Source organism: Capricornis sumatraensis, chromosome 4, assembly GCF_032405125.1.
Source record: "Capricornis sumatraensis isolate serow.1 chromosome 4, serow.2, whole genome shotgun sequence".
Classification (NCBI taxonomy): domain Eukaryota; kingdom Metazoa; phylum Chordata; class Mammalia; order Artiodactyla; family Bovidae; genus Capricornis; species Capricornis sumatraensis.
Genome location: NC_091072.1, coordinates 73,067,216 through 73,087,928, shown reverse-complemented (window position 1 = coordinate 73,087,928; position 20,713 = coordinate 73,067,216). Strand labels below are relative to the sequence as shown.

Sequence of the window (20,713 nt, the reverse complement as noted above, 5' to 3'; positions counted from 1 at the left end):
CTTTTCCAGTTCTTTGATCGCCTGAAGCTCTTTGGGATGCCCGCGAAGCACCAGCCGGACTTCATCTACCTCCGGCACGTGCCGCTGCGCAAGGTGCACCTTTTCACCCTCATCCAGCTGACCTGCCTCGTGCTGCTCTGGGCCATCAAGGCGTCTCCAGCTGCCATTGTCTTTCCCATGATGGTGAGTGTTAAAAGGTATTGTTCTTTATTTTTAAAAATAGTGATAAAATAGACTTAATGTAAGGCTTAGCATCTTCACTATGGTAACTGTACAATTCAGTGGCATTAAGTACATTCACCTTGTTGTTCAGCCATCACCACCACTCTTTCTCCAGAACCTCCTTCATCTTGCAAAACTTGAAATTCTGTACCTGTGAACCAATAACTCCCCTCAGTCCCTGGCAACCACCATTCTAATTTCTGTCTCTATGAATTTGACTCCTCTCAGGACCTCATGTGAGTGGAATCACAGTATTTGTCCTTTTGTGACTGGCTTGCTTCACTTAGCATGTCTTCAAGGTTGGTCCATGTTGCGTCAGGGTGGGTGTTTTGGAGAACATCCATCCTAATGGGTGTGAGTTCGTATCTCGTTGTGGTTTTGATTTGGTTTTAATGTCTGCAGTGATACGTTATGTTGAGCATCTTTTCACGTGTTTATTGGCCATTGGTGTATCTTCTTTGGAGAAGTGTCTGTTCAAGTCCTCTGCCCATTTTGAGATAAGGTGGTTTGTTTTTGTGTTGTTGAGTTTCAGGAGTGCCTTCTGTATTCTGGATATTAGTCCTTCATTGATGGTGAGTTCCTGCTTGTTTGGCTGGTCTTCACAGACCAAGCATGTGGGGGACCTTGGGGTGTGGATGCATGTGTGTAGTAGTTTGCCATGTTTTCTTTCAAGACTATCCATCTGCCTTTCTGCCTCTCTGTATTTCTATTTATTAATATTTCTCTGTCTTTCATGAATCTGATATGGAGAGAGGACTCTTCATGTTTGTGATAATTTGCATATTATCTGAAAGCAGTATCGTTCCAGTTTAGAATTCATTGCAATCAGAAGTGTCTATAGTGATGAAAATGCACTGTTTCAAGTCACTGGGAGAGAGGAAGAGGTGTCTAGTACTGATAAGTGACTGGGACACCCCTGCCTCCTTTCAAACTGAAGCAAGGGCTTTGGAAAGGAGACCAGGAAAGCTGAACTGTGTGGTGCAACAGGTGACAATCTGTTTCCTAAAACCAGGGTGATGATGGAATACCTGCCACCCGACCACCTCACTGTTTCATCTTGTCCCCTTGATGCCTTCCTCTCTCTGGCTTACTCTATGTCATGAGAATGCTGAGCATTCAGTGGGCTGTTTGAAAGTTATCCAAAGGATGCGCCTCTGGAGGGAAAAGGCAATGAGGGTAATATCGAGTATTCATTTACATACTTTTGAAGTCTGTCTTACTGGAAGAATATTCAAGGATGAGGAAACTTTGGGGTTCTTTTCCCCTAATCTCCTAGATATATATCTTCCTGATGGGATTCTCAGTTTTGTCAGAATACATGTAGGGTTCTGCATTGGGGTGCTGTGTTCAGGGCTTGAGTGTTTGGTTAAAGAAATAGCAAATTCCCAGCAAATCCTGGAAGGGATACTTTCAATTTTGGATTTATTGTGAAAATAGTTGTTGAAATTAAGGGGAAATGAATGCAGTTAGCCAGATTTACCCCGTTTCTGATCCAGTCACTGGATTTAGCTGGTGAATAGCAGTCAGTCCACACAGGGCATTCTGGGTTGTTATTGGTTCTCCTTTGGCTGAAATGGCCCTTATGGGGAGAAAGTGGAGAAGTATTTGAGAACTCTGGTCATTTCTATTGAGTTAATTAGCTGTCATATTTTAGGCAAGTTACCTTCTCTCCCTGGGCCTCAGTTTCCTCATTTATAAAATGAGTGTCAAACCTCGTCAGAGGCCAGAGGCAGAAACCACTCGAGATCCATGCAGCGGACATAAAGCAAGGCTTTGCGAGGAAATGTACAGCCAGAGGGCCAGAGGAAATCCACATGGCCCTTCAGGGTGCCCTGACCCTGTGGTGGCCCTGCTCAGGTTGGGTATAACTGGCCCCACCAAAACCATTTCCTAGAGAGGCTTGCCACCCCTGTCCTGCCCTCTAGCCCTTCCTACTGGCCTCGAGGCAGGAGAAGACAGCTCTTAGGGCAATCTGACGATAAGAGTTTCTCTTTTCAGTGAAGAAATTAAATTAGTTCAAGTAGGGAATTAATAAGTTTAGAGTTGTTATGATGATAGTTAAATAAAATATTGTGCATAAAACACGTAGTATCTGGTACAGAGAGCCTCAATAATAGGCAACTATGATGATTGTCGAGTTTGATTCTGCCTGACATGTCTTAGTCTGCTGTGAACATAAGACGTGGTTTTTTACTCCAGAAGGGAACACGCGCCTTTAATTCATTTTCTTTATATTTCTTCAGGTTTTGGCCTTGGTCTTTGTCAGGAAAGTCATGGATCTCTGTTTCTCTAAGCGGGAGCTGAGCTGGTTGGATGATCTTATGCCTGAGAGCAAAAAGAAGAAGCTGGATGATGCCAAGAAGAAGGCCAAGGAGGAAGAGGTCATAGTTCTTGCACCAGCTGCACGCTTTGGGGCAGCCTCAAATTACAGAACATAGGAAGGGCCACATGAAAGTCAGCAGCATGTCTGGAATCCCAAGGGTTATATTTAGGATCGGGGAAGATTACTCTGAAGATATTCTCAGCTGATGTCTGTCCTTCATCTTCAAATTTGATAACCAGTTGTTTTTTCCTCTGTTTGTCTACAGCCTACTTACCAGGTTTACACTTAGAATATGGATGTGAATCTGCTTTTATTATCAGATTGAATAGTTTATGTTTTCCCAAAGGTCTAATTTGATAATTATTCAAAATCTATTATTTTCTGAGAGTGTTTGTTACATACTTAATTGCAGATGTGTTGTGGTTCATAGAGATGACTTGTATAGGACTTTCTGTCCTTTCTCACTTTCCTGAGCACTTGGCTTCTGCCATCCACACAATGGACCTTCTGTCAGTGGCTTATAATATGTGCAAAGAATGGGTGTGCAGCAAAATGAAGATACCAGTCCAAGGATGAGCCTGAAAGAGTTTCCACATCCAGTTAGTGCCTGAAGTAGGCACTTTGAAATTCATTTTAGAGGAATTTTTCCCCAAAATCTTGAATTTTGAAAATCTTGTGTAATTTTTTCGAGATGTAATTGACCCATAATATGTTGTAAGTTTAAGGTATACAGTGCAATGATCCTATATAAGGATAAGCCAAAAATTCAATCCCTGGGTCAGGAAGATCCTCTGGAGAAGGAAGTGGTAACCCACTCCAATATTCTTGCATGAGAAATCCCATGGACAGAGGAGCCTGGTGGGCTACAGGCTATGGGGTCGCAAAAGAATCAGACACAACTTAGTGACAAAACAACAACAACAAGCCTAAAGTAGGATAGTCCAAAAGTCCACAGGCTAACTAACACATAGGGTATATTTTTGTGGGGGATTTCACATTGGTTGCAGAGGAAAGGAAGACTAGAGTGAGCAGTGTCCTCCACATCACCAATATTTCTGTAGGGCTTGCCAGTATGGAAATTAGGAGTGATCTGAGATAAAAATCTCCAGACTGGAGTCTGGTGGCATCACAGAACGCTAAGGGGTAGGGCTGTGATAGGTCAATGAGATGAGTAAGTTATGGGGTTATAGTATCCAGCCTTGTGACTGTAGTTAACAGTATTGTTTTTCAGTCGCTAAATCATTTGCAATGCCATCAACTGTAACCTGTCGGGCTCCTCTTTCCAGTAAATCGGTAGTTGTATCTAAAGGTTTACTCATATATTCAGGTTCTTTTTTTTTTTTAAGTACTGTTCAGTAGGTACAGATATTGGATTGTCACTCATTTTATGGTGAGTCAAAACTATGAAAGAACATAGCTACACTCTCTTATAATAAATGTGAGAGAAAATTAGGTAGAAATTATAGGGATTGAAAAATGGGCTGGTGTAGACTACTGGTTTCACTTGATCCAAGATAAAATAGTGTCTCCTTTTCTTGCAGGAAGCTGAGAAAATGTTGGAAATTGGGGGAGACAAGTTCCCCTTAGAGAGCAGGAAGTTACTAAGTAGTCCTGGAAAGAACAACAGTTTCAGGTAAAGCTCCCAAACACAGAGGAGTTGACTTCTTTCGGTGGTTCTGTAAACATTCTGGCTTTGTGGCGGGGGTTGGGGCATGAATGCAGCTGCTGGTATAAAAAGCTAGACATTCAGCCTCTCAGTTGCAACCTATGAAAACACACTTCCTTTCATGGTTTCCTGAGGGCCTGCCATGCGTCAGGCACTGTGCCAGTTATGGGAGTCATGGGAGGACCCTGCTTCCAGAGTTCATGCTCTCCTCAAACCAGGACTCTTTCTGCCTATCTCTGCCACCTTCCAAAGGTGAATAGGGTACAGGCTATGCTTGTCCTCCTAGAGGGCGTGAAGTTCCCGTGCTTAGGCAAGTCTTGAGGCGATGGGCAGGGACATCCCCTTCCAGCTTGGCTCACGGCAGCTGCAGTCCTAGAAGCCAAGGGGAAACTGAACTGGGATTCCTCCAGTTCCTTACTTCTGCCGGTGATCTTAGCCTTTTGGTCTGTTCAACCTATCTGTGGCCTGCTCACCACAAATCACAGGATGCTAAATTGGTCCATTTGTGCTTTCATTCCTGGCATTTTGTTTCCACTTTGAGAGAGGAATACACAGCTGAAAGAAGCCCAGAGGTAGAGAGGGAACAGAAAAGGGAGAGAGAGGGGATCTGGGCCATCTAGATGCTGGATAATTTACTGCCGACTTATTGAATTGATTGTGGTTTATACTGAGGGAGAGAAGAGGAAAAGCTTTTCTTTGGCCTTTTATTCATTTATTTATGACAACTGAAAGTAATATATATTTAAGGTATGCAACATTATATGTAATACGTAAATATATAGTAAAAGAATTACTTTAATCAAATTGACAGTATAGTCATCACTTCCTATATGTACCGTTTCTTTTTTGTGGGTGGAGAGAACATCTGAGATCTACTTTCTTAGCAAATTTCAAGTATACAATACATTCTTATTACTAACTGTAGTCACCATGCTCTATATTAAGTCTTCAGAACTTACTCATCTTTTAATGGGAAGTTTGTACCCTTTGATCAATATCTCCCCTTGTCCCCCACCCCTCAGCCTCTGGTAACCACCGTTCTACTCTGTTACTATGAGTATTCAACTTAAAAAAGACACTGACCACAAAGAAATGGAATCTTTGGTCCTTAATAAACTTTCTGGGAGTTGCCTGCCATTCAAGGAGCCAGAGACTTTGTATTCTCTGTGGTATAGTGGGAGCCATGTTCCTTTCCTAGCAGGTGTTGCCTCCTCTCTTGGCCTTTTAGAAGGAAACAGTCTGGCATGAGGAAAGCTTCAGAGTATTGGGGGGATGGGGGTTTCTAGGAGACCAAGGACAGGATTCAAGGTCTTGAGTTTCCACTTATGCACGTTTGACCTTGGATGGTCTCTTAACCCTACAAGCTTTGGTTTCTGCACATTCAGAGTGAGGATGTTAATCATCTCTGATGCTATAATCATTAAGATACCACATTGTAACAGACCTGTGTAAACTACAAATGGAAAAGATCTGGCCATGTAAATGAGAAAAGGAACAAAGAGTGCTTAGCCCCATGCCTGGCACGCAGTGAGCGCTCAGTCAGTTGTAGCCCCTGATGCTGCCACCAGCATTGCCAGAGGGGCCTGTCAGAGGCGAGCAGAACTGTGCAGGCAGGGCTGGCCACTGGCCAGCACCCCAGCCCAGCCCTCAGCTCTGACTCACGGGCCACCTTGCCTTTCGAATTCCCACCATCTGGTTCCTCGTGCTGTGAGAGCTGTGAGGCGAGCCCCCTCAGACTTCATCTTTTCCCTTCCGGTGGGTGGTGGGCGTCACAGACCGAGGTATATGACTGATTTGTATGGCTGACACTGACTGTCCTGAGCATTGATTTCAGATGTGACCCCTCCGAGATTAATATATCTGATGAAATGCCTAAAACCACGGTCTGGAAAGCTCTCAGTATAAATTCTGGAAACACAAAGGAAAAGAGGTAAAGAGAACTATAATTGCTGATTTTTATTTATTTCTGGCTTTTAAAAATAGAAATTGTGTTGAAAGTAAACTGTATTTTAGGTGTAAAATTGAATTTATCTGTTAAATAGCACATCTAGGACTGCCGCTAACCTCACAGAATTGTTATAAGCCTAAGAGAAGCAAAAATGTTTTCCAGCTATTTGAGCAGATATATTGTTTTGAGCTGCCCATTTACACAAGCCCAAAGTTAGGATAGAATTATTTTGGAATGTAAATTTGCTTTATTGTTTCATTCCCTTTATCCTCTTTCTATTTCCCATTTCAAAATCGGTAGAGCATCTCTCTGGTGATTGTAGCCATACAAACTGGAAAATCCTTACAATATTGGATAGTGTTGATAATATTGATACAAAGTAACCTATTTAACTTGTTCCATAATGAGAATTATTGTCTCATAAAGATTTTGAAATATTGAATTGTAACTGTTTTCTTATTTTGAAAACCAAATTCTGAATATCGTTTGTCAGTAGCATAGGTCAATCTTAATCTGGTTCATGAAGAAAGGGGAAAGACTTGAGGCATTTTTGCCTACATTGAGGTAGGCTGTGTACTCAAATTACGTAAATAATTTGGTCCAAACACCAAGTCATCAGATAATTGAAGGTGAAATCTTAGGTCTTACTAAAGGCAGTTTTTCTAGCTTAAAAAAAAAAAAATCAGTAGGCTAGGTTAGGAGACTTGGCCTAGCTATTAATGTCATGTGTAACCTGGCAGACCACTGTTTCTGGCAGTTGGTTTATTCAGCCATGAAATGGGGGTAAATAACTGTCTCATTCATAAGGCTGCTCTGGAAAGTCACAGCCACTAGTGGGTGGTAGTGGTGGGTTATTTCTTCATCGAATGGGTTAAAATAAATCTGTGCTGAATGTGAGTAAAATATAGAATCTTGTTTCCTTCAGAGGAAAATCCAGGCAGCTGTTGAAAGTATAACGCATATGATTATTTTTAGTTGAGAACTAGTCTACTTGTAAATGAACTTAAAATATAGCCAGATCCAAATTGTGGTGACATCTTCAAAGTATTGTGTTAAAAGCAGGAATGAATCATGTGTTCCCTTTTTGTCTAATTGTAACACTTTTGTTCAGTCTCTTCAACTAAATGTCTTTGCTGGGCTGGAGGCTGTGGGCCGTGAGGTGCCACAGGGAAGCTCTGGTTACAGAGAAGATGGCGGGGGTCTCAGAGATGAAGCGAGCCCCAGCCTGGCCCTGTCCTTGGTCCTGGCCAAGCCATGCGAGATTCAGTTATTGGTGGTGTGCGTCAGAGGGCATCGCCGGGCCTGAGCATGGAAACCGAAGACCACCTCCTGCTGGTACTTCTCTTCTTCCTTCTCTTTCTCTTCAGAACTGCCACCATTGAAGACCCAGCTTCCCACTTGCCAAACATTTCCTCTTCAGGTGGCTGGCCTGCTGAGCCATCTATATCCATTCTGCCACTGAGGATTTTCCTCAGGGAGGTCCCTCTTGCTCAAGGACAGGGTGGGGGAGCGGGAGGAGAGCAGAGAGCAAAGGGAAGCCTCTCCGGTTGCATAGTGACTACAGGCTCCTGGGCAGCCCTGGGCCTTGGTTTGGTTGCCTCCTCTGGGGGATGCTGGTCAGACCCAGAGGCTGCCAGAAGGTCTGCTCCTAGGAGGGTCAGCACCCTGAGCATTGGCAGTGCCAACCACAACAGCCAGAAGAGGCCTCTGACCTGGTGCGTCTTCCTCGCTCCCTAGCAGCAGCCTGCATAACTCAGCGAGAACCTTGAATGATGGAAGGGCCGAGAGGGACACACACAGTGGACTTGCTTATCTCAGATGGGAAAAGGCTCAGGGGAAAATGATGAGTGAGGATGAGCAGCTTCGCTTGGTTTCATAGATAGAGTAAGAGAATGAGCTTTAGTGGCTACAGAAGGAATTAGTTTAGACATCAGGAAGGACTTCCCAGCCTGAAGATTTGTCATACTGTCTGCTTTCTGGATATCTGGCGAAAGTTTGATCATAGTTGTTTGTAAGTATAAAAAGAGATAAGGGTTTTTTTATTGGGCATGTTGAGGAAACATCCATGTCTTGCTGCTGTCTCTTGAGGACATATTTTGATTCCATTCCTGGAGAGATCCAAGTGCTTACATAATGTCTCCTTAGCTGCCTTAGTCGCAAACCATCATCAACTCAATGGACCAAACCACTTTGATCATCCTGGATTTTCTTTTGTTGACGCGTTTTGACTTTCAGATGTAAAAAGCCACAACGAGGAAATGAACTGTAAGTGGTGAAATTAATTCTGGTATTCAGTTTAAGACTATATTTCTACTTTTTGTCTCCTCTTCTCTGTTGCAGTGAGGGTTTGGGCTCCATTGTGTATAGACTTTCCCTTCCTTTGTGCACAGAATGTGACTAACAAGCATGTTGGTGCCCAGGGGATCTGATCAGTTTCCATCCTGGAGAATATTTGTACAGAGGGACGGCCCCTCAGTGTGCTCTCTTTCATAGGTGAAGAGTTGCTACATAATCTTATTGAAGTTTACATTCCTTCGACTCCAAAAATATGTTGATGCTCTTCTAGTCTTACTCTAGGGACTTTGATATTGAAGGAATCCTGCATTTTCCTATCTCCCTATCTCTTAGAGCCACAATTATTTTTAATACACAGATGATTTTCAAAATATTTGACAACTGGTACAGGATAGATACCAACCACTCAGAAAGGATGCCTGCTATAAACAAGCAGTATGTATGGCCATACCAGTGCCGACTGGCTGAACATCACCCTGCTTTCAAATATTAAAGTGATATCCCTTTGAATTATGGGTATTGTTCCTGCTTGTCTAATTTCTATTCACAAGGCTGTTTCAGGGACAGCCTCAGCTTCCTTTCCTATGGTGCAGACAGGATCAGGCATGCTTCTTTGAACTCTATGGGCATTAAAATCTTTGAGAGCCAAAGCTTCACATTTTATCATTTTAGGATAAATGTAATCATTGTACCTGTTTACCTACCTGGTTTAGAAAAATCATAAGGCAACCCATCACTGGGAAAAGCTTTCTTGCTGCCTTTCCCTGTCCCTCTCTGGCTGCTTCCTTGAACTTGCCTCCTTTCTTCTCTGTTCCCTGAGAACATCCCTCCTCTCTTCCCCCATCTTGCCCCTCCCATCTTTTCCTGCCACCTCTGTATAGGGAAGGTGGTGACTGCTTCCTGTTCCCTTGGCCTCAGCGTGGCTACAGGGAATTTAGCAGGGAAGTCTCCACCATGCAGGAGAACTGGGTGACAGTGTCGCTCCAAACATCTGTTTCTGCACACACTGATGTCTCATGACGCCCTGTCGTGTGGGCTCCCTACTTTGGGAGGCTGTGCCAGTCTTTTGGGGCAGTGAAGTTTTCCTCAAACAGCAGCTAGCTCCATTTGTGCTGCATCTCAGTGGCAGGAACCACTCCATACTCTTCCTCTCTCATCTTTCCCAAATCCCACCCGGCACTCAGCCCCAGTCCTGGCTGCTTCCCAGCTCAGGTCTGTGGCTGGTGACTATGGGTGGCAGAGTCAAGTTGGGACAGTGTTTAGGATAGGAAACTGAGAGTGATAGTGAAACAGAGGCCTCGTGTGTATATGTGTGTGTATGTGTGTGCATGTGTGCTTACCGATAAATAAGAGTACATCCAGGAGATTTCATTGCTGCTACTGCACAGCCTCGTGCATCTAAGTTGTGGGGACATCAAGAGAATATGGTCCTTCCCCCATCTAGGACTTCCCTCTCTAGCCTGATAGAATTGCCTGAGGGCAAATGCAGTAGCTTAGTCTTAGAAAAAGGTGTTTAAGCTCAATATTAAGGAAACACTGATTTAGGGGTAGAAAGCAAGGCAGGTAGTTAGGTAATTCCCATGCCCAGGCTTGCTTGGGCCAGAGAAATAATCCACCTCTTCTCTGACGAGGGGAAATTTCAGGAGTAGTTTGAGTGTTGACAGTCAGTGTCCTGATAGGCTGGTATTGTAGAGTAGGAAGGGATGGAGGCCAGGGATTAAGAAAGTGATGGTGAGTGGAATCTTTGTTCTAAGCAGAAAAAGTGGCAGCTAGTGGCATTACTAAGTGGGTGGGTTACTTCCTAATTTATGACTTAAGGAAGGGTTGGTCTAGGGAGAAGGTGAAGGTCAGCAGAAATGTGTTGTGAAATTGCCCAAAATGTTGCTTACATAAAATGCAGGCTAATTCTTTGTAGCTGTTTATGATTTCAAACTTCTGATGATGGGACTATCAGGAGAGCTGGTCTTTACTGCACTCAGCTCCTGTCCCCTCTCCTTGTTCATATATTAAATTTGCCTTTGGGGTAGAGAGCTAGAGAACCATTCATTTCCAAAACAGATTATAAATAGTTGCTCTTTCTATTTGTCTGGGATAGGACTGGCTTTTAAATTAGTCATAGATATTTGATCAAAATCTGGTAAGCTAAGTCTTAGGTTTGGTTAACATCTTAGGTTGACATCTGTGACCTTTAAGAGGTCTCTGCTTTGGGGAATCTGGTTTTTGGTCATCCAAAAAGGACATTTCCCTGTTTGACTTTATTTTCTACCTATTCTGTATTCTAGACTTTCCTTCTAATTAAGGAATCAGTAATTCTCCCTGCAACTTCTCTGATGATTTCAACGTCCATGTTCAACATGTCCAGGTTTTCCTGATGCATAGGAGAAGGCTTGAGCCAAGAGCCCATGGCTTTCATTCTAACTATCATTAGACGTATTCTCCAGTATGTTCTTTCTACTACTTTGTTAGCTTCTCTAAATGTCTGCCTTTGCAGGAGAGTTAGCACCTCCTCTGAGGACTTTTAAGCACTCTTTGCTAGTTCGTTACTGCATTTTCCTTAGACTTCTCAGGTTCCCAAGCCACATCCTGGCAGGACAGTCGACATGCATCAGATATTCTCAGCCTTCTTGACTGTCTCTTGGTCGTAGCTGCCAGACCTTCTAAGGTAGAATTTGTTCCTGCCGGTCCTAACTGGCCAAGTGAGACATCATCTCAGTTCCGCCCCTTTTTGCTGACCTAGCTTTTTCAAGCTCTCTTACCCTCCTTTCTGCCTTTTCCTCAGTCTTTCAAGTTCTTCTTGGAGGGAAGGAGTTTTCGGTCTGAGGTCCTAACAGCCCCCGCCAGTAGGGGCTGGGAAGAAAGGGGGGGAGGTTGGATAGTTCTGGGGCTGCTTCAAAAAGGAACTTGATGGTTATTTGCCTTATTTAGGATGAGGGACTATGAATTCTCAAGCCCTCAGGCTCATCCATATTTCAGTGTAAATAGAGAAAGACATTCCAAAACCAAATAGAAGAGATTTTTCTACCAAACCTACTCTTTATCATTCTTGGTGCCCCTGGGGTCTTCTATTAATTATAGAGAATGGGGTAGTTGACTCAATTCACATTTCTTTAGTTTCTTTATTGGAAGGAGGCTGACTTTCACAACCAAAGAGGTGTGAAGTAACTCTGTCGAAAGAGGGAAGGAGTGTCACATGAATCTTTTCAATAGGAAACATCAGAAAGTGGAGCAATTCAACTACAGGCATAATTCTTTTAGGAGATTCTGTGCTCAAAGGGAATGGAATGGTTTCTGATCCTTCTGAAAAGAAAAGGAATAGCATTTGCTGAAACCTAACTCACTTTCAGCATTGGAGAATATAGAATTTTTCTTCTAGCTGATGGCACTAATATTTCTGAGCGGGAGAGAGAGCCCACCCACGGCCCTTTCCCAAACCCAGCAGGAACAGCAGAGCTCGGGTTCTTTTAGCAGGTTTGCAGTCGATTTCAACTTGCAGGTTTTCCACACGTGCAATAAACTGGATGTGCAATTACTCCTTTTGCAAAAGAGGCCAAAATCCTTCTCCCCACACCTCTCCTCCATATTCACTCCTCCAAGATGATAAGCCTCCCTCTTGTTTATCTGTGTCTGTCTGTCCGACTGCTTAGATACAGCTGCCCTCCCAAGCACATGGTGTCAGGTGGAGAGCACAGCGACCTTCCCACGGAAGGGGATGGCTTGAGGTGCTGGTACATTTCCCTCGTTTTCTATGTTCTTCTTTCTAGTAGGTCTCCTGTAGAGATAGAGATATTTTTGTTTTAGAGATTCCAAAGTATATATTTTTAGTGTAAGAAATGTACCCTCTCCACACTCCATGGTGTAAATAGAACCAAGAACACGTGTCATTGTGATAATCCCCTAGCGATCTGCGGTAGCAACAGGACCCCTGTCCCTCACCGCCTAGTCTCACGGTCTGTGTCTGTGAACCGAGGGGGTGATGGTGACACCTCTGCCTGCCCAGACCTTCCTATGCTCAATGGGTGAAAAATAAAGTCTGTGTAACTGTTAATACCTATGGTGTTTTTTGAGCTCGAAACGCGGGATCTGAGCCAAGGTAACCACCTTCCAGACTTGGGAAGAAGAGTTATGAAGATGTGGGGGTGGGCCTGAAGAGGGGCCTATACACTTTCCTGCGTGCAGATCCTGAGGATCCCTGGCTGGAGCCATGGAAGAGGCTAGACTGCCCTTTCTTCGGGGACCACTTAGACTTATTTTTGGGTCAGGGGACAGGATAGCATGAAAAGAAAGCCCACCTTGGAGCTACAGCTAGGCTGATGAGACCAGTTACTAATATTTAAGGACTTGCCACTGTCTAGAAATCCAGATTTTAAAGATCTACAGTCATTCGAGATAGTTTTGGTTTTAGGGGGCGTGAGGCTCCATTTCTGTTCCTCTCAAATCCAGTCATTGGAGGGATGGAGGAAAGCGGAAGAAGGAAGGATTGGAGTAAGAGTAAAGAGGTGAGTGAGGGAGGTAGAAGGGAAGGGCAAGGGGAGAGCCAGTCAGCCAGCCTTGTGGAATGTGACTAGAAGGGCATCAGCTGGAAGCCTCCTGAAACCAGCCCTCTGTGGCTCTGCCAGGAAGGAGAACCAAGACAAATGGGTGTGGGACACAGGACAAGCCAGGGTTAAGTCACAGGGGGTGTATGGGAAGGTTCCTGTGCAGGAACTGAAGCCAGTTTTCACCCATCAAGTTACACATGAAAAGTGCTCAAGATGGTACCTGGCACACAATAAACACAGAGTAAGTAACAAGAAACCTGGAGGAAGGTGGCTCCTGGGTTGGTTAATGGCAGCAGTCGCATCAGGGCTCTGGTCAGATTTTCTGCAGTTCTCTGGGTTTTCCCCCTCCTAGTCACAGGATAGCTCCAGAAGCTCTGGTCGTCACATCAGGCAGCACAACTCTTCAGTACAACAGAGGGTGAGGGGGCTTTCTCCAGCTTCTCTCTCTCTCTCTTTTAAAGGAGAAAACCTCTCCCAGAAGCCCCCTGTCCCCAACATGTCATTGGTCAGAATTGAGTCATATACTCATCTCTAAGATGGGAGAAGGGGATGGGATTATCTTGTTTGGCTTGGACAAATTGTCTTCATTCTCCAGGGTTGGGCCCATCTTCCTTGACCATATTGCTGCTCTGTTACTTGTACAAACTTCTGTTAGCAAGGAATAAGTCAGGAGCTGTAAGTGACCGAATATCCAAAAGAATCTGCCAAAGGACCCAGGGGAACCTGAACTACGGGGCCTCCAGCAGAGCAGGAGCCGGGCTGCGAAAACAGGAGACTCCAGAGGCTGGGGAGCCTCCCGGCAGGTTAGAGGTGCTCCACCTGCCTCTTCCTGAGGACATTTTTAATCTACTAATGCCTGGCCCCCACTCCACACTGATTACACAGACTCCCTGGGAATAAGCACAGACGCTGGTGTTTGTTAGATTCTCTCCAGATGATACTTATGTGCAGGAAGATCAAACGTCAACTGCTTTCACGCTTCACCTTCGTCTTGGCCTGACTCAGCTCGTCTGTGCCTGCTTCACTTCCAACCAGCTTATTCTCACCCTCCACTGTATGTTTTCCTACCTTACAGCTTTTCTGCAATGTCATTGTCTCTCTGCCCAACCTGTCACAGCCTTAACCACCTCCAGATTCTTTCAGCTTCAATCCCCATGGCTCACAGCATTCACTGTCTCTGTATTTCTAGAGTCAGATTCCCAAGGTTGAGAATGTGATTGGGCCCAACTCATTATTTCTTAGCCATGTTGTAGGTCCCTGACCAGCCTATGAGTCAGGGGCCTTTGGGTTTGGGACCTCTCAGGGCCAACTGGGGAAGAATGAAGGTCAAGCGGTACCAGATAACGGCAGTTGAGGGATGTTCCTTCAGCAGAGGCTATGACTTGTTAGTTTCCCTTAGAAGGAGATAGAGCAATTGACATGGCCAGTTATCTTAGTGATGTCCAAGGCTGATCCAAGGGTTACAGACCAGGTTACAAGTTCACCCCTTTTACCTCTTGGTTGTGTGAGAAGACTCTACACATGAACATCACCAGATGGTCGACACTGAAATCAGATTGATTATATTCTTTACAGCCAAAGATGGAGAAGCGGTATACAGTCAGCAAAAACAAGACCAGGAGCTGACTGTGGCTCGGAAAAGGAAAGATATACCCATTTGAATGTAGAGTTCCAGAGAACAGCAAGGAGAGATAAGAAAGCCTTCCTCAGCAATCAATGCAAAGAAATACAGGAAAACAATAGAATGGGAAAGACTAGAGATCTCTTCAAGAAAATTAGAGATACCAAGGGAACATTTCATGCAAAGATGGGCTCGATAAAGGAAAGAAATGGTAGGAACCTAAGAGAAGCAGAAGATATTAAGAAGAGGTGGCAAGAATACACGGAAGAACAGTATAAAAAAGATCTTCACCACCCAGATAACCACAATGGTGTGATCACTCACCTAGAGCCAGACAACCTGAAATGTGAAATCAAGTGGGACTTAGGGAGCATCACTACAAACAAAGCTAGTGGCGGTGATGGAATTCCAGTGAAGCTATTTCAAATCCTGAAAGATAACTCTGTGAAAGTGCTGCACTCAATATGCCAGCAAATATGGAAAACTCAGCAGTGGCCTGGAAAAGGTCTGGAAAAGGTCAGTTTTCATCCCAATCCCAAAGAAAGGGAATGCCAAAGAATGCTCAAATTACTGCACAATTGCACTCATCTCATACACTAGTAAAGTAATGCTTAAAATTCTCCAAGCCAGGCGTCAGCAATACATGAACCTTGAAGTTCCAGATGTTCAAGCTGGTTTTAGAAAAGGCAGAGGAACCAGAAATCAAATAGCCACCATCCGCTGGATCATCAAAAAAAGTAAGAGAGTTCCAGAAAAACATCTATTTCTGCTTTATTGACTATGCCAAAGACTTTGACTGTGTGGATCACAATAAACTGTGGAAAATTCTGAGAGAGATGGGCATACCAGATCACCTGACCTGCCTCCTGAGAAACCTGTATGCAGATCAGGAAGCAACAGTTAGAAATGGACATGGAACAACAGACTGATTCCAAACAGGAAAAGGAGTATGTCCAGGCTGTATATTGTCACCCTGCTTATTTAACTTATATGCAGAGTACATCATGAGAAACACTGGGCTGGAAGAAGCACAAGCTGGAATCAAGATTGCCGGGAGAAATATCAATAACTTCAGATATGCAGACACCCCCCCTTATGGCAGAAAGTGAAGAAGAACTAAAGAGCCTCTTGATGAAAGTGAAAGAGGAGAGTGAAAAACTTGGCTTAAAGCTCAACATTCAGAAAACGAAGATCATGGCATCTGGTCCCATCACTTCATGGCAGATAGATGGGGAAACAGTGGAAACAGTGGCTGACTTTAGTTTTGGGGGCTCCAAAATCACTGCAGATGGTGCTTGCAGCCATGAAATTAAAAGACGCTTGCTCCTTGGAAGGAAAGTTATGACCAACCTAGACAGCATATTAAAGAGCAGAGACATTACTTTGCCAACAAAGGTCCGTCTAGTCAAGGCTATGATTTTTCCAGTAGTCATGTATGGATGTGAGAGTTGGACTGTGAAGAAAGCTGAGCGCCGAAGAATTGATGCTTTTGAATTGTGGTGTTGGAGAAGACTTGAGAGTCCTTTGGACTGCAAGGAGATCCAACCAGTCCATTCTGAAGGAGATCAGTCCTGGGTGTTCATTGGAAGGACTTATGTTGAAGGTGAAACTCCAATACTTTGGCCACGTGATGCAAAGAGCTGACTCCTTTGAAAAGACCCTGATGCTGGGAAAGATTGAGGACAGGAGGAGTAGGGGAAAACAGAGGATGAGATGGTTGGATGGCATCATCGACTCGATGGACATGGTTTTGGGTGGACTCCGGGAGTTGGAGATGGACAGGGAGGCCTGGCGTGCTGCAGTTCATGGGATCACAAAGAGTCGGACACGACTGAGTGACTGAACTAACTGACTGACTGTGTTTAATTGCTGGGACTCACAGGTACAAGCTTGTAAGAAAAATGTGCAAGAATTACATTGCTCTCTCCTTCAACCATTGCCCCAAAGGTCCCTAGCAGAGCTCACCCACCATGATCTCACCTGTTTGGTTGATGTCAGTGCTCACAAGTGGAAGGAATCACCAAGCTTCCCTGTCAGGAGACTAAGTGGGTATGATTGAGGCTGTGAGCAACTGGCAAGTAAATGAGAAGGAAACCAGGAACAAACCCGCCAGGCTTCAAGTTCCAGCTCTGCCTCATACCTGTGTGACCTGGGGCAGCTTGCTTCATCCGTGCCTCAGTGTCTTCCCTGCAAAATGGGAGTGATAATACCACCTTCTTTATAGGTGTATGGGAGAGACTAATTAAGCCATCTCTGCTTTCCCTTGGTGCCTCCGCCAGGAGCAGGCCTGCCCCTCTCCTGCCCTCCTGGTTCTCGGCCTTGCAGCTGTGTGGTAGAGTGGACACCCTAGGGTCAAGGGGAGGGGGTCATGTTCATTGTAATCTTTGTCTATGTGGTTTATAGGTACTGAATCAGCCCCTTGCTGGGGCTTCTGGGCCTTGGTCATGCTCTCCAGCTCAGCTTCCATTTGGGGTTGTGGGGTGCTAGCTCAGCATAAGACCGTCAGTTCCTTGTTCAGCCATTGATCTTTGGGGGTGTAGTCCCTAGGTCCCAAGGGTAGAGGAAGGGTGAATGGAGAATTCCCAATCCCCAAAACGATAATGGTCATTTCTCTATTCTTACCATAGTCCCCAAAGCCCCTCCCCACTCTCAGAAATTACTAAATGAATTATCACCTGATTTCCTTAAGAAACACAGTGGGTAAAGAAAAGATGCTCATGCCTTGACTGCTCTAAAGAGTGGTAAGTTTTCTACCAATTTTGGGCTGTGTGATTCTAGCTCTAATTTTGAGTCAGAAGGGCCTCCGTGGCCTCTTTTAACAGTTCTATCTTCACTATCATCACCATCAAAGGCCTTCCTTGGGCCCCTCATAACCTACCTTGCAGGGCTGAAGCCCTCACTGGGGAATCTCTGGCAACAGTAGCCAACATCTGGTATGTGTTTGTAACATACCTGGCTAAGCACATCAGGTGTACATTATCTGACCCTCACGAGTCGCGGAATGGATACTTGATGCTCCTCCAGATGAAAACTGAAGCTCACAAAGGTTACTGTTTAAGTACACAGCTGATACAGCAGAGACTTGAGTGAGCTTATGTTTGTGTGTTTGGAATCTGTGCCCTCAGCTTCCCCACTCTCTAGTGGCTTCATAAGTTTCCTAACTATGGGGTCATATTTGGATGTATACAGAAACGGAAAAGGGCAGACTGAAAAGTCATTATAGAAATGTATAACTAGAGAATGTATGAGTTATATGACTTGTAAACAGCAGGCAAAGTTGAGAAAACAAACACAAATTCAGTGGTCCAGAAAGAGTGCCTACAATATGGCAGGTTTTTTAAACAATTAGAAAACAAAAAGAAACATACTGAAAGCTAAGGAAAGTGGTCACTTCTGAGCAGTCCTGGAAATGTTTTCTTGAGGAGTTTTCGGATGCATTGTTAAGATGTGAAGAACTCAAGTACAGACCCAAGACTGGGGGGACCTGGTAAACCATGGTTGGCGACCAGATTGTTACATCATAATCCACTGCATGCTCCTGCCTAACTGGCTCGGGGGAGCTGTGGCTTCATCCCACCTGACAGCGGTCAGACCCCACAGAGACTCTTGTGTCCTCTTCAGAGCCTGCTGGAAAAACTGAGAAGGAGGAACGTGTGAAGAGGGTGGAAGAGGACTCAGGGAGTCTCGGCAGCAGGGCTGATCTCATCTTTGCCCTCAAAACTCAGGTGTTTAGTGCCTACCTAGGAAGGGGGTGGGGGAATAAGACTTCTCAGAGGACCTTCAGTGGGACTCATATCAAAAATAAGATCACATATGAGACACATAGTGGTGAGGACTGTGGGTTTCTCTGGGGTGTGGAGGGGATCCTGTCAGAGCCTCAGTCAGGGAGGCCTCCAAAGATGATACAGGAGAGAAAGAAGGAGATGAGAAAAGATAGTATATAGATCAGGCCCCAGAGGCAAGAGTGCTAATGGAATGTTCTGATGACAGTGAATTTGACTGGTTTGCTTGCAGCTGGCTTCCCTGGTGGCTCAGTGGTAAAGAATCCTCCTGCCAATGCAGGAGATGAGGGTTCAGTCCCTGTGATGGGAAGATCCCCTGGAGAGGAGATGGCAGCCCACTCGAGTATTCTTGCATGGGAAATCCCATGGACAGAGGAACCTGGAGGTTTACAGTCCGCGGGATCACAAAAGATCACACAACTAGCAACTAAACAACAACAAGGGGTTTTGTGTCAGAAAGCAATTGTCCAGACTTGGAGACAGAGGAAAGGAGACCTTGAATGCCAGATTGAGGAGGACTTTCCTGTAGGTTCCAGGCCACTGTCACAGGGGAAATGTATGCTTGTTGATGTTTTGGAAAAATTCATCTTGTGGCCCTGAGGAAGAAGACTCGGAAGAGGAGAAAGGAGGTGGGTGGACCAGCACGAGGTGGTGAGGCTCTGGGGAAGGAAGGGGAAGCACCGGTGGAGAGAAAGGCAGATGAGGGAGACGAAGGCAAAGAGCAGCTGGATGTGGGGGATCCGAGCAGAGTGGACATCACTCTGATGTCACACACCTGAGCAAAAGTCCATCGCGTAGAATAAAGCCCCTCCTCGCTTGACAGAGCTCCAGAGGACACACCCCAGACCAGCTTCTCTTCTAAGGAGACAGGTTTAGGTTCAAGGTTAGAACTTGGAGCCAAAGTTGACCAGGAACAGAATCAACTGCCTCAGGAGCCAGGGTGTGCCCAGCTCACAGAGGTACAGGGTGGACGCTGCTGGGAACCTGAAGGTGTGAGGATGGACGGGCGGGCCCTTGACTCCTTGGCAGAGATGGGGCACTGCAGACAGACTGCATGGCCCGGGAGGAGGTGAGAGATGGGAGGGTGGTGATGAAGGAGTGGGTGGGGACCAGATGTCTGAGTCGAGTGGAGGGAGCAAATGGTACAGGGAAGACAGGCTGTGGGATGCAGTCGTCTGCTTCTGAGGCCGAGCAGGAGGGTGAGGGCCTCTGCACTTCGAATCCCCACCACCCTGGGGCGGGGCCTTTGGTTATGCAGGTCCCAGAGCATGTGGGTCTAGGTTAAAACATTAGAGTTCCGTAAAAAAACATAAGAGTGTTTTCTCGCTTGCCTCCTGCCTGTCAGCTGCTATTATAGGACCTCCAGGTCCTCTCAATACCCCTCAGAGCTAACTCATGTCTGTTCACAAATGTGGTGACCTCAATGACAACCTCCACGTCCAATGCTGAATGAGACTCTACTGCCATTGCCACCTCCGTTGTCACCCCTGCAGACACACTTAGTGCCAATCCACTCTGCACTGGGCCAACACCCTCATGCATTGATGGCATTGCTCACTGGGGCCCTGAGGCAGCATCACCGAGCTCCTCCTGATCCAGAGATGAAGAGCCTTTTCTCCCAGCATGGAGGCACTCTCCCCTCTCCCAGTGGCTACCCAAAGCTAAGTTGCCTTGGTTCCTCCAGTGGCCAAAGGAAGAGCATCCATTACAAGATGGGATGGCAGTTGCCTGGAAGGTTCCACGAAGAGGGAGACTGAATAAGTTAACCCCTATTAACACCCTACCCCGGTCCAATCAGCCCTGTCCAAGGTTAAAGTCACGTGGGCAGCAGAGCTCATGAGTAGCAGTTGCTCCTAGAAGGCAGTATGGGTAGGCATTGCTCATGCAGCATCTCTAATATAAAAAGTTTCCATGCTTTAAGGGCTCAGAATGTGTCAAACGCTGAGCCGAGTACTTTGAAATACATAGTTCATTTAACTCTCACAACAATCCTTTGAGGTATGCATTGCTACTTCTTTTTTATGGATGTGGGAACTGAGGTTAAGAGGTGTACAGCCAGTAGATGGCAGAGCTACGATTCCAACCCAGATCTTCCTGAGGCCAAAGCACATCTATGCTCAAAACCATAGCACTGTTCATTGTTCTGACGACACTGGTTCAGCTCATCCAGTTCCTAGGCCCAAATGACCTCTTTGAGAGCTGAGTAAATTGGTTTGGCCATATCTACACTGACCTGCTTATTGAGTCAAGAAATAATGGTGGTGTACTTACTCTGAGCCAGGCAGTACCTCTAGGGCTTGGGACACGATGATGAACAA

The 20,713-nt window shown here is 45.3% G+C and overlaps 1 protein-coding gene across 1 annotated transcript in view; it reads left to right on the top strand.

The window, feature by feature from the left end:
* SLC4A8 (solute carrier family 4 member 8) overlaps positions 1-19,174 on the top strand; it is an 82,291-nt gene extending 63,117 nt beyond the window's left edge. The window contains exons 21-25 of the mRNA XM_068971422.1: positions 10-183; positions 2,466-2,603; positions 4,087-4,178; positions 6,046-6,141; positions 18,997-19,174. Coding sequence (XP_068827523.1) covers positions 10-183; positions 2,466-2,603; positions 4,087-4,178; positions 6,046-6,141; positions 18,997-19,174 — 678 coding nt within the window. The remainder of the gene's footprint in view (positions 1-9; positions 184-2,465; positions 2,604-4,086; positions 4,179-6,045; positions 6,142-18,996) is intronic.
* The last annotated feature ends 1,539 nt before the right edge of the window (positions 19,175-20,713 follow it).